This window comes from Hemiscyllium ocellatum, chromosome 20 (assembly GCF_020745735.1).
Source record: "Hemiscyllium ocellatum isolate sHemOce1 chromosome 20, sHemOce1.pat.X.cur, whole genome shotgun sequence".
Lineage (NCBI taxonomy): Eukaryota > Metazoa > Chordata > Chondrichthyes > Orectolobiformes > Hemiscylliidae > Hemiscyllium > Hemiscyllium ocellatum.
This window is the reverse complement of record NC_083420.1, coordinates 4,292,070-4,305,656: the sequence shown is the minus strand read 5'-3', so window position 1 is coordinate 4,305,656 and position 13,587 is coordinate 4,292,070. Positions and strand designations below refer to the sequence as shown.

The following is a 13,587-nucleotide window of genomic DNA, read 5'->3' as shown; positions in this document are numbered from 1 at the left end:
GTATGCCTTCTTATCAACATGGGTGGCAACTTTCAGGGATCTATGTACATGGACACTGAGATCTCTCTACTCATCTACACTACCAAGAATCTTACCATTAGCCCAGTATTCTGTATTTTTGTTGCTTCTTCCAAACTGAATCACCTCACATTTTTCTGTATTAAACTCCATTTGTCACCTCTCAGCCCAAATATATCACCGTTTCTTCACTGTCACTGGGTCAGAATACTGGAATTCCTCTCTACAGCGGTTTAAGAAGGCAGCTCACCCCCACCTTCTCAAGGGGCAACTAGGGATGGGTAATAAATGCTGGGCCCAGCCGGTGACATCCATGAGTGAATAAAACAATCTCAGGGAGGATATCATCCTACTGATTATGAAAGATTAGCCCCATTTCATGCCAGAGTTTGGGATGGAGATTCAACAATAGGTCACAGCCAAACCTATTCAGACTCTCTTCACACTGGGCTGATCATTATCAGTTTTAAATCCCTATTTCTGCCACCAGCACCATCCCAGTGCAGCTGGACGGATTTAGAATGACTTGGGATTGATTGTGGGAACTCCTGGACTCCCAGTCTGACTTATTTATTTAATATTATACCACTGGGGCAAGCCACCTTTGGACTTGTGTACTCTTTGAAATCAAATGCTTTTGTTTAAAATTCTTCAGTTTCAAATGGCAAACCATTAAAAAAACGAACCTTAATTTTCACACTATGTTGGGTGAGGATGCTGGTTGAATTTATTTAAAATATGTTTTACGTTAAGTAATTACCTTCACGGCAAAAAGTGCTAAAAAAATTGCAGACTGATATTGCCAACCTGACTGATTGTTGTTTACGATTATTGCCAATCACAGGATGTAGGGGTCGCTGGTTAGGCCTGATTACCCAGAGGGCTGGTAAGAGTCAGCCCCATTGCTGTGGGTCTGGAGTCACATGGAGGCTAGACCAGGTAAAGATGGCAGTTTCCTTCCCTCAAGGACATTAGTGACCCAGATTACCCTTTTTTCCTGGTAATAAACAATTGTTCAGTGGTCCTTATTAGATTCTTAACTTGAGATTTTCATTGAATCCAAGTTCTTTTTGCTGTTGCAGAATTTGAAGCTGTGACCTGGAAAGATTACTTGTACCTCTGGATTTACGGCCTAGTGATAATTGGGAAGATTGTTTACCATTGCACCATTTCAGTTAGAGATGAGGTTAAATCACTAGTTTCACACTGAGGGTTTAGAAGATACCAAGATGTCAAACTCATGTTATTGTAGATTTCAGTTTTATATCTACATCATAGACAGACAACTGAAGAATGATGACCAAACTATAGCGACAAGCTCACAAACCGAAAGGTCATAGTTCAATCAGGATTTGAAGATAAATGCAGAAGCAGCAGTTGAGAGCATTGCTTGAAGCCATGCAGATATTGTTCCTTCAGTTAAGGTGGTTACAATGTTTTTGGGCTTTAATTCACAACAATCCTGATTTTGGTTTGTTGTTTGAACTCAAATTCAACCCACAAGACTGTATCCAGGTGGTGGTAGCCATTTTGGCCTTCCTCCTGTTTCCTGGTCAGGTTTACATTGAAGATGACCTGGCAGAACACATACCGAAACCAATCAGAATGTTGGTGTTTCAGTCTAACCTCAACCATCACTGGGTGCACACACACACGCACACACTCACACACACACCTGCACACTCACACACTCTCACACACACACACGCAAACACACATACAGACACAAACATATTCTTCCTCTCTCACTCACACACACACACATACAGACACACACACACACGCACACTTTCTCTCTCTCACACAAACACACCCACACACACACACACACTGTCTCTCTCACACACACACACTCTCACACATACACACACTCACACACACACACTCACACACATACACACACACAAACACTCATACACACATACACAGACACCCATATACACACATACTCTTCTCACACACACAAAGACACTCTCTCTCTCACACACACACACATTCTGTCTCTCTCACACACACAGACACACTCCCTCGTGCGTACACACACTCTCTCACACACACAGACTCTCTCTTTCTCACACACACTCTCTCTCTCACACATACACACACACACACACACACACACACACACACACACACACACACACACACACACACACACACACACACACACACACACACACACCATCATCTAATGAAAGACAGTCACATCTTCCCCACTATGAGCTGAACTGGATTCTCGAAGCTGTGACCTTTATTTGTTGTTCAATGCTGTTTATTGCCAGGCCAAAAACAAAACTGTGACCCTGTCGCAGATTGAGCAAGGAGTGAAACAGAGAGAATTGTTCCAACTGAAAATGTTTTGTTTATCATAATACTTGTGAGTTGAATTAATTGAGTTTCAGAAGAAAAATATGGCAAAATGTTGCCTGCTAACTGATAAGAGACCACTTTAAATGAACCAGCATGCAACCCTTTGTGTTATTGTTGTTGTTCTGTTTATCCGTGGAGTGCGTGACACCTTCTTTTATCTCAACATCACGACTCTGTGCAACAATAACGTGCAGGGTATGTACTTGGTGCTATAAACACACATCGAACATTCTCAATTACTCACGTATGCAAAAGAAGGATCTTGCTGTAGTTGGATATATAGCATAAAACAAATATGTCAGTAAATTAATGTCAGGTAACTCCATATAACACAGAAATTAATGTTATTCTAATGCCCAGTGAGAAATGCACTCTTCGAGATGTCCATTTTGTTCGAGCGGTTTCTAGAATGAAAAGGTAGGTATCTCATGTACATCCAATGGGAAGAGAGTGAGAGCCTGGTCAGCACTGTCCCGCTCCATCTCCTTAAAGACACTTGGCCACAAGGGCTCCTAATGGTTACACAGCAGCAGACACCAGTACAGCACCTTCTTCGTTTTTGTAAGCTCATCACTTTTCAAAATAAAAATCCAATGTATCTCAAATAAATTCAAAGCTACATTCCATAAAAATAAATTCAACATTTTGGAAGATGCGACTATGATGAGTCTTCTGTTGGCACACCCTTCTGAGCAGGACTTAGATCTCAACTCAACGGCATCTTGAATCACTGACATACTCCGAGGGGGACAGCACGGTTACACACGAAATAGCTAAGACTGTTTTCTATTCAGATATCTAGCTTCCTACGTAGCCTTATCCATTACTAATTGTAACCAAAACATTAATTACCCTGGATCGGGAGACAGCGATAACATTTACATCCTAGAGACAGACTGAATTAGATAATGAGGTAGTGTGGGACAGGGCAGCTGTGAGAGTGGAACTTGTTTGCATTGTCACTGCATTGAGTAGTTCTTGATGTCCAGGTTGGATTCTAAAAGTAAGAATTTCTGAATTGGACTCCAGGTACATAAGGTACATCAGATCTGAAAATGTGTTGCTGGTTAAAGCACAGCAGGTTAGGCAGCATCCAAGGAATAGGATGCTGCCTAACCTGCTGTGCTTTAACCAGCAACACATTTTCAGCTCTGATCTCCAGCATCTGCAGACCTCATTTTTTTACCCTTACATAAGGTACATCACCCCACTGGATTAGAATCAGGCAGGTGACACTGACAATCACCCAGACTATATATCTGGTAGGAAAAAAAATTACACCCATCCCACTGGAAAACTATTACCATGCCTCAGTGGTGATTATCATAGCCACCCAAAACTGGTATCTGCATCACTGGGTGTGACCGCTATTTTCACCTTTGCCCTGGGCGGGGTTTGCCACGGGGGCTGGGGAAATCAGTACGAGGGGGGACTAGAATCAGAAGAGGTCCGGACAGAACAAAACTAGTTTTAAATTTCCCTGCTGTGGCCACCTTCACCCTCCCACCCAAGGGTGAGAAACTCAAGCTCCCACCTACCTTGCATTGACAATTCATCGCTTCCCACCTAATTCCGGTTGGAAAGTTGGCTGGTCACGTTTATGTGAAGCCCAGGCATTAAAATATCCCATTTCCAACAAGCGCACACCAAAACCTACCTGGAGTTACAAAAATCCTTCAAAGAATGATGAGAGCGTGAAAAGATGTTAACTTGCAGAAATAATTTGTGAAGGTTGCCTTTAACTCAATATACCATGAACAAATACCTTGTATAAAAATATTAGCACAGTTAATAAATACAAAAACTACAATCTACATGGAAGTTGCTCCCTATCTTGGCTGTAATTTAAATAAGTGAGATGTTTAACTCTGCATAGAATACAGTCGCTGTCACTGGTTTAACTGGGAAAGGACAATTGCTGCTATTTCGAGTGTGCGATGTCGGTCAGGAAAACAGAAAATGACCCTGTACCCTCTGCTTAGGCCACAATATGAGCCACATGTATTTTCACAAAAATGTACCATCATTAATAAGGTCACAAAAGATCAGAGGAGCTTTACAAACTTTGAAACAAATTGCATGAAAAAGCATACAATCCGTATCAACAATTTAAAAAGGCCATTTATTGACTGCACCCAAACGTTTTCAGGACGTGATCTAATACGGAGGTCAGGTTATAGCATGGATTTTGTAATACAGATTTTTTATTCACGCACAGATTGAGGGCATCACTGGCTGGGCCAGGACTCACTGCATGTCCCTAATTGCCCAGTAGACAGATAATAGGCAACCAAATTGCTGTGGGTCTGGAGTTACATGCAGTCTAGACCAGGTAAGGATGGCAGCTACCTTCCCACAGGGCATTAGTGAACCAGATGGAGTTTTCCAACAGTCATCATTAGACTCTTCATTCCCAATTTGTTTTTAATTAAGTACAAATTCCATCATTGGCTATGGCAGGATTTGAACCCAGGTCACCAGAATATTACCTGAGTTTTTGTATTAACAGTCCAGCGATAATGTTATTAGGATATCTCCTTGTGAGAATGGAGAGATGTGCGGATATATACAATAGGGATCATATCCCATTCTGTAATTTTGCCCATTGGGGCAGTTCGTAATGGATCGGTGAGCTGGTTAATGGCACTTCAGACAGCTACAGTAAACTGTGGTCATGAATCCTGCTTCAGGGCTCTGTCAAGGCTGAGCAGCAATTGGGGATCTATAATGTCCATGAGTCCTTGTTTTAATGAGGTTATGAGAGAAAAACACTCCCTCATTTCCTGGTATTTCCTAACTCTTCACATGGTCTACACTCACTCGGTCTGATTGGCAACTGTCCCACAACTTGCCTGTTGTGTCAATCGTTTTGGGGTTGAGGAATGAAGCCTCTTGGTGCCAGGAGCAAGAGCTGTGCGTAGAGTCAAGTGGCAGGGAAGAGCAGGCCAAGAGTGAGGACGCTGCCCTGACTCTAAAGCGAACCTCATATAAGGACTAACACATTGGACCTTGGTAGTTAATGGACTTGACTATTTGCTTTGAAACTTGATTGGACATTTTCTAAGCACTTACAGCTATCAGCATCTGTGACAGATTCGCTCTCATTCCTTTGCAATTCGCAGTTCCATCTCACTCCTCCTTTCCAGTTTTCTACAGGAAGTAACACAGAAATTGCTGGAGATACTCAGCAAGTCTGGCAGCACCAGCAGAGAGAGAAACAGAGTTAACATTTCAAATCCAGAATGACTTCTGCACAAACCTTCTACAATTCTGAAGATGAGTCATATGGATTCAAAGTTTTAACTCTGCTTCTCTCTCCACAGGTGCTGCCAGACCTGCTGAGTTTCTCCAGCAATTTCTGCATTTGGTTTTGGATTTTGATCTACAGAAGGGGTTGGTGTGTTGCTGTGGTACTTAGTGCAATGACAATAGCATGGAAGAAGGGACTGGGGAAGTACAGTATGATGCCCCCATACTGTGCAGGTTGGCTATCGCATTCGTATCTTACAGAGCTCAGTGAGATTCCATGTGAAATGATGGGCACCAGGGGAGCGGAGTAGGAATCTCAGGTAGTCTGACATTTGTTGACTAGTTGTTGGGAGTTTCATGCTTTCGCCAGGGAAATATCCCAACAAAGTCTGTCCTTTGTACATTTTACCCTGAAGAGACCATGCCATGGAGATAGGACTGAGGGACCACTGGCACTTTGTGTGCCCTGGATATTACCCACCGCCTCTGGATGCCCAGAAATGGGAATCTCATTGAATGTTGGGCTTAACTGGGATTTGTGAAGGAGAGACAGTGTAGTAACAGGATGATCATTCGCTGTGTGCTTTCCTTAACGACGTGAAGAATGATGACAGTCACAGACCGAGTCAGTGGCAGCATCTCAGTTCAGAAACTGGTAAAGCCCCACGTGATCCCTTGCCCATGAGGTGCTGTTTACAATACAGGAAGGCTTGTGCTCAGGTGTGCCTGGCAATATCTTCACTATGGTAGACATGCAGGAGGCTGGGAGAACACAGCAAGCCAGGCAGCATCAGGAGGTGGAGAAGTCAACATTTTGGGTGTAATTCTTCTTTGCTGAATATTTGACTTCTCCATTTGCTGGGTTCTTCCAGCCTCCTGTTTGTCTACTTTGGATTCCAGCATCTGCAGATTTTTTTCTCTCTAACTAAATATCTCCACTATGTCCAGCAAGGAGGTGGCTCTCTCCTTACGGTTTGCAAGAGCAGGGCTGGGCAGATGGTGCTCGCCGTGGGGAAGGGGGGAGCTGCTTTTCCCTGACTAGGTACTTTTTTCAAACAGGACCATCCCTGTATCAGTGCTGCAAGCCTGTCTTTGTTCAGGTATGGTATATACATTGGGAAGTTTACAGTCTGATAGCTGACTGAAACCATTCCTGGTCTAAAAGCTGTTCTAGGGATTTGTTGGGATGTGAGGAATGTCACTAAGCAGGATGCTGGACACTCATCGGGATATTCAGCTCTGGAAGGGAGAAAACATTATGACCCAATCTATCTATGTTCCTGCTTTTCTCCAATTTGTTTCCACAAGTTCCAAACTTAATTTTTGTCATCGATCTCAAAGAAGCTCCGAGATAGTTGTGTACTCCACCACAAAGGGCTCCAACACACAATGATGGAATGATAACAGTGCAGAAGGAGGCCACTTGGCTATCGTGTCAGCATCATAGCCTATGCTTTAGACCTGACAGTCCAATTGGCTCTGTCCAGGATTCAATCGCATTGGTTTCAGCATTCAGAAATGATGTTGCACAATAAACCGAGTAAATTGAGGTTTATGAATGGCTTGCTTGGAAGCTTCTGTCAATATTACAGTGAACGTCCATCCCTGAGGAAATGGATAGACGAGGGGAAGGTGTGTTTCCTGATGAAGGGCTTTTGTCCAAAACGTCGATTTCGCTGCTCGTTGGATGCTGCCTGAACTGCTGTGCTCTTCCAGCACCACTGATCCAGAATCTAGACTAGGGATATGTCTCCTTCTGTGTAGATTGTCACCTCACATTGAAAGAGCTGAGAGCAGGCAGCAGACAGGAAATTAAACAGATATGGAATTCACCTGTGTGTATTGGTTCTGGAAGGTGGAAGCAAATTGCATTGGATGCAGAAATGAAGATTTATTATGGAATGAAGTTAAACTAAATCAACAAAAATAGAATTAGATTATTAGGAATAGCCACAAGGCAACAACGTCCTAAAAAGCTCATATAATGCTGAAGCAAATTTGAATTGTTTAGAAGTATTCTCTCATTGCCACATTGGATTAAAGCCGTGAGATTGTTAATGGTCATTGTTGGGTCAAGTTGATTTTTTTGAGTGTCTACGTGTATCTGATCTGGAAACATTTGTTCTGGACTATAAGGGCCTGTAGGTGGGAAGGGCTCCTTTCTCCAGCATCAATTTCCCTTAGCCAAAAGAACACAAAGGTTCAGAAAAGGTTTACAAAGATGTTACCAGGGTTGGAGGATTTGAGCTATAGGGAGAAGCTGAATTGTTTTCTCTGGAGTGTCGGAGGCTGAGGAGTGACCTTATAGAGGTTTATAAAATCATGAGGGGCATGGATAGGATAAGTAGACAAAGTCTTTTCCCTGGGGTGGGGGAGTCAAGAACTAGAGGGGATAGGTTTACGGTGAGAGGGGAATGTTTTCATGCAGAGGGTGGTGTGTCTATGGAATGAGCTGCCAGAGGAAGTGGTGGAGGCTGGTACAATTGCAACATCTAAAAGGCATCTTGATGGGTATATGAATAGGAAGGGTTTAGAGGGATATGGGCCAGGTGCTGGCAGGTGGGACTAGATTAGGTTAGGATATCTGGTTGACATGGATGAGTTGGACCGAAGGGTCTGTTTCTGTGCTGTACATCTCTATGACTCTATGATTCTATGGTTCAGGGACCTGTGAATAGAACCAGTAACATCATGCCTCCTTCACAGATCAGCTTGAAGAATCGTTATCGAACATCTCAGAGTCTCAATCAGGAAGAGACAGTTAGAATATTGAACGCAATGTCAAACTGATAGAGAAAGCTAAATGAAGGAAAAGAAATATAAGTGGGATTAAGTGAGAAAACAGAGAGAGAGAGATAAAAGATGGAAAGAAAACGTTAAATAATAATTTTGATTTGGTATAAATCTGCAACAACAATATAAACTCATGGAATGAATCTCTGTGTTTCTAAAACGTTAGTTTTCACAGCCAGAGAGGTTGTTGTGGGTAATTAAGACAAATTAAGCAGATAGAACAGAGTTTATACTGAAATGCAGAAATCCCAAATGTTACTGGTGAGTTCAGGTTGCCCCAAAGAACTTCACGCCATCTAATGTTTAGGGATGACAGGAAACTGCTGTTGGAGATTAGACAGCAACTTGTGGATTTCACTGGGAGATCTCAGTAAATGTTGGTGAAGATTTCTCCACCCATTCCAACTTCTGCTGTGAAATCTGGCTGGACGTGTTCGGTGATTCTTCTATTAACAATTGTTTAATTCTATTTGTGCGCCACATTAACAGGAGTTATTGCATTAACTAGAGGCTCCTTGGCATATACCTATCATGAGTGCTTCCTACTTTTACCTGGTACAGTTTGAATGTAATATTAGCCTGACGTCTTCCCAGGTCAACAGTCCGACAGTTTAATACCCACATGTCAGCGCACAATTAGAAAGTACAAAAAAAAGGAATTGACTTACGATTGCATTGGCATCTTTTTTACTCTTGTGAGAGGAAGCAACCACAGCCAGATATTGAATTACTTTCTTTGTGTTTTCTGTTTTCCCAGCTCCAGACTCGCCCCTGCACAGGGAAACCCAAACATAATCATCAAGTTTCCACTCTGTCTGTCAGATTGATTCCAAAGTCTCAGATTCTGCTTCTGAAACGAGTTCCTGTCACCCCCCTTTCTCCACAGCCCTGTCACTTCCCTCCCCACAGCTCTGTCATCCCCCTCTCCCCCCATCCTGTCACCCCCCCTCCCACTGCCGTCACCCCCCTTCCCCACTGCCCTGTCACTTCCCTCCCCACAGCTCTGTCATCCCCCTCTCCCCCCATCCTGTCACCCCCCCTCCCACTGCCCTGTCACCCCCACAGCCCTGTCAACCCCCTTGTCCTGTCACCCCCTCCCCAGCCCTGTCATGCCCCTCCCCAACAGCCTTGTCATCCCCCTCCCCCACAGCCCTGTCACCCCCTCCCCCAGCCCTGTCACCCTCCTCCTCCACCACCCTGTCACTCCCCTCCCCCACAGCCCTGTCACCCGCCCCACCACTCTGTCACACCCCTCCCCCACAGACCTGACACCCCCACCCTCAAAACCCTGTCACCCCCTTCCCCACCCTGTCACCCCCCCTCCTCCACCACCCTGTCACTCCCCTCCCCCACAGCCCTGTCACCCCCCTCCCCAGCCCTGTCACGCCCCTCCCCCACCACCCTGTCACCCCCTTCCCCAGCCCTGTCACCCTCCTCCTCCACCACCCTGTCACACCCCTCCCCCACAGACCTGACACCCCCTACCCCCAAAGCCCTGTCACTCCCTTCCCCAGCCCTGTCACCCTCCTCCTCCACCACCCTGTCACTCCCCTCACTCACAGCCCTGTCACCCCCCTCCCCCAGCACCCTGACACCCCCTTCCCCCACAGCCCTGTCACACCCCCTCCACCACTGCCCTGTTACCCCCTTCCACCATAGCCCTGTCAGCCCCCCTCCCCCACAGCCCTGTCACCCCCTCCCCCACAGCACTGTCACCCCCCCACAGCCCTGTCACCCCCTCCCCACTCCCCCTGTCCTGTCACCCCACCTCCCCCACCACCTTGTCAACTCCCTCCTACACAGCCCTGTCACCCCCTCCCCCACAGAACTGTCACCCCCTCCCCCACAGCCCTGTCACCCCCTCCCCCACAGCCCTGTCACCCCCTCCCCCATTGTCCTGTCACCCCCTCCCCCACAGTCCTGTCACCCCCTCCCCCATTGTCCTGTCACCCCCTCCCCCATTGTCCTGTCACCCCCATAGTGGAATCAGCTGGCTGCGGGGTAAAAGATTTGAAGGATTTGCCTGATGTTTTTCTCTTCGCTGTTCCTCCTCTTTCCCCTTTGTGGATTTTCCAGTCCCCACAGACGGAGATACAGAGCTGCTGAGATTGGACATTAGTAACCAGGAGTCACCAAGGTTGGAGGTCAGTGGAAAGCAGCACTAAAACTACACTGAGAGCTCCCAATCACTGTTACGGTGCAGTAAGTGGCCATTCAGCCCATCACGTCTGTGCTGGATTTCAGTCTCACCAAGTACTATTCTCCTGCATTCTTTATCCTTTTCAGTAACCATCAAATTCCCTGTTTAATGTCTCAATTCAGGACACATCCACCATATTCTCGGGCATGGCGGTTTTAAGTTAGCAACACAATGTAGGCCTAGAAACGTAGAATCATACAGTACAGAAGAGGCTCTTTGGCCCATCGAGTCGGTACTGCCAAAAGTACACTACTTCCTACATTAGTCCCACTTTCCTACACTAGGCCCAAAATAAAGCCACAATAGTCTTACCAGGCCATAGGGCGACTCTCGCATGAGAGAGAGAGAGAAAGGGAGAGATAGAGAGAGAGAGAGAAAGATTAGATTAGATTAAAATACTTACAGTGTGGAAACAGGCCCTTCGGCCCAACAAGTCCACACTGACCACCCGAAGAGCAACCCATCTAGACCCATTCCCCTACATTTACCCCTTCACCTAACACTACGAGCAATTTTAGCGTGACCAATTCACCCAACCTGCACATTTTTGGCCTGTGGGAGGAAACCAGAGCACCAGGAGGAAACCCACGCAGACATAGGGAGAATGTGCAAACTCCATATAGTTGCCTGAGGTGAGAGAGAGAGAGAGAGAGAGAGAGAGAGATGGCTGTTGGTGGTCTAACCTGAGGGTTATCATGCCCCAGGCAAGGGAAGGTACTAAGAAGGAGGGTCCTTCATGATAATTTTGTTAAGTTTAAGTCTCAGGTAGACATTGTTTTATTAAGCAAGGGTTATCAAGGGATATGGGCCCATGGCAGATATGTGCAGTTAGGCCACAGATCAGCCGGGTTCTAATGGAATGGTGGAGCAGGCTTAAGGGGCTAAATGGCCTAACACCGTTTGGATAAGAGTAGCAGAGGTTTGGAACTCTCTTCCTCAATCCGCAGTCCTTGCTAATTCTGATATTCCTAACCTGAGCAGGAATTGAACCTTTGATTCAAAGCAGCTGTTCAGCCAACTGAGCTAAGTCGTTCCCCACAGGCCTCACGTGGATCTATGTCTGCAGCTCCCCTTCTGGCCAATGGCAAACTGAAACCATCCACTGCGCCAAGCCCACCCTCAGCTGCTGATGGGAGCCCTCTCCCCAGGCCTCAGCACAGGCAGCCACATATCGCTCCCGCAGGTAAAGCCCCCTCCCCCTCCCCTCCCCTCCCCTCCCCTCCCTGGAGCAGCCTCTTTCTGCCAAATCCCTGCCTCAGCTCATTAACCCAGTTGGCGTGTCTGGCTGGGATTGGGGAGGCACCCAGGAATGTTGAGGCCTGACTGCTGAGGTCGGTGGGATCTTCCTGGATTCTCCGGCTATACTGGACTGTCCTGGACCCCAACTCCATCTCTGCCTCTGCCCCCGATGTTAACGTGAGACCAAACGGTCAGCTCTGCAGTTGCAAATTCCAATAACACGATCAGTCAGCTTGCTACAATGGTTGAACCACCTTAAAACAATCCTTAATCTCTCTGTGAACTCTTTCTTTTTGCTTCTAATCAGCTCTCCTTTCCACGTAATTATAAACTTTGCTTTTGGAAGTAATTCTTGAGGCTTTCACTTTTGTTTTTGGCATTGGTTCAATCTGCATGAACATGGACATGAATAATGTCCATAGTATTCTGCTCAACCCTGCAGCACCATAAAAGGCGAAATCTCTCTGCTCGGCACCAGCTACATCCTTGAATTTCCTGGTATTTGGCATCTGGATTCCCGAGATACTTCACAAGCTCTAGATTTCGATAATCTTTGAAATTCACAAAACTTTTCTCAAACACACAAAGTGGCGTTGGATGGGGATTGATTTATTTTCACATCCTGATCACTGCATTAAACCCAGCTTTAGGAAGCGAAATTGAACTGAAAGGTTTGCGAGATATATGGCTCTTCGGAAAAAAATAAATCAAGGTTTTTCTCTCTCTTTACTGAAAATAAATAAGTGCTGGATGCTGCTTGACCCGCTGTGATCATTTTGTTGTCTTCAGTACAGTCCAGCGTCTGCACCAATTTGCTCTTTCTCCCTCAGTACTGCTGCAAGGTGACACTAACTGTTGAAGCTTTTCAGATTGCACTCAATGGCATATTTTGCAAGAATACCCATTTAAAGGGAAAACCAACATTTATACAGTACGACAGGAGAATGCTGATTGGTTGGAAAACTCAGAAGCCTCGTCATGGAGAGTGTATCGGTTGATGATGATTGGCAGTTAACTGACAGGATTGATTTAAGTTCTAAAGCAGGCAGGTTGACAATGATTGGTCAAGGCAATGCTCCATTTCAACTCAACAAAACAGGAGACAGTCTTTCACCAGTTTGACCAGAGTTAACCTGGTCTGTTGTTAGGCTGAAAACACGTAATGGGTTCTTAAGGTCTGGTTGAAATTATGACTCAGGCACTTTACGCTAATACATCTGCTTCATATTAATCTTGTTAACATGTATTACAGACAAATGCAAACTAATGAGTGAATTTATTAGCTACACTATATAACACACAACCCTGGTGCAGCATGCTGGATCAGTGGTTAGCACTGCTACCTCAGAGCACCAGGGACCCAGCTTCAATTCCACCCTTGGGTGACTGTCTGTGTAGAGTTTGCACATCCCTCCTTTGTCTGTATGGGGCTCCTACTACAGTCCAGAGATGTGTAAGTTAGGGTGAATTGGCCATGGGATATTGTGCAGGCTAGGTGGGTTAGCCAGGGGGATTGCAGGGATAGGGTGGATCTGGGTGGGAAGCTTTTCAAAGGGTTGATGTGAAATTGATGGGCAGAATGGCCTGCTTCTACATTGTAGGGATTCTATATGTTTAAAGACAAGTGAGTCTCACGTTGCCTTCTCCCCATCTGGGAACTGTGGCTCTCAGAGCTTTATCTCAGGTTTCATGGCATCCATCTTGTGAACTCCAGCCCG

The 13,587-nt window shown here is 45.6% G+C and overlaps 1 protein-coding gene across 3 annotated transcripts in view; it reads right to left on the bottom strand.

The window, feature by feature from the left end:
• LOC132825314 (myosin-11-like) overlaps positions 1-13,587 on the bottom strand; it is a 189,621-nt gene that overhangs the window by 87,467 nt on the left and 88,567 nt on the right. For all 3 annotated transcript variants that reach the window (XM_060840427.1, XM_060840428.1, XM_060840426.1), the window contains exon 5: positions 9,099-9,201. In XM_060840427.1, the coding sequence (XP_060696410.1) occupies positions 9,099-9,201 (103 nt within the window). The remainder of the gene's footprint in view (positions 1-9,098; positions 9,202-13,587) is intronic.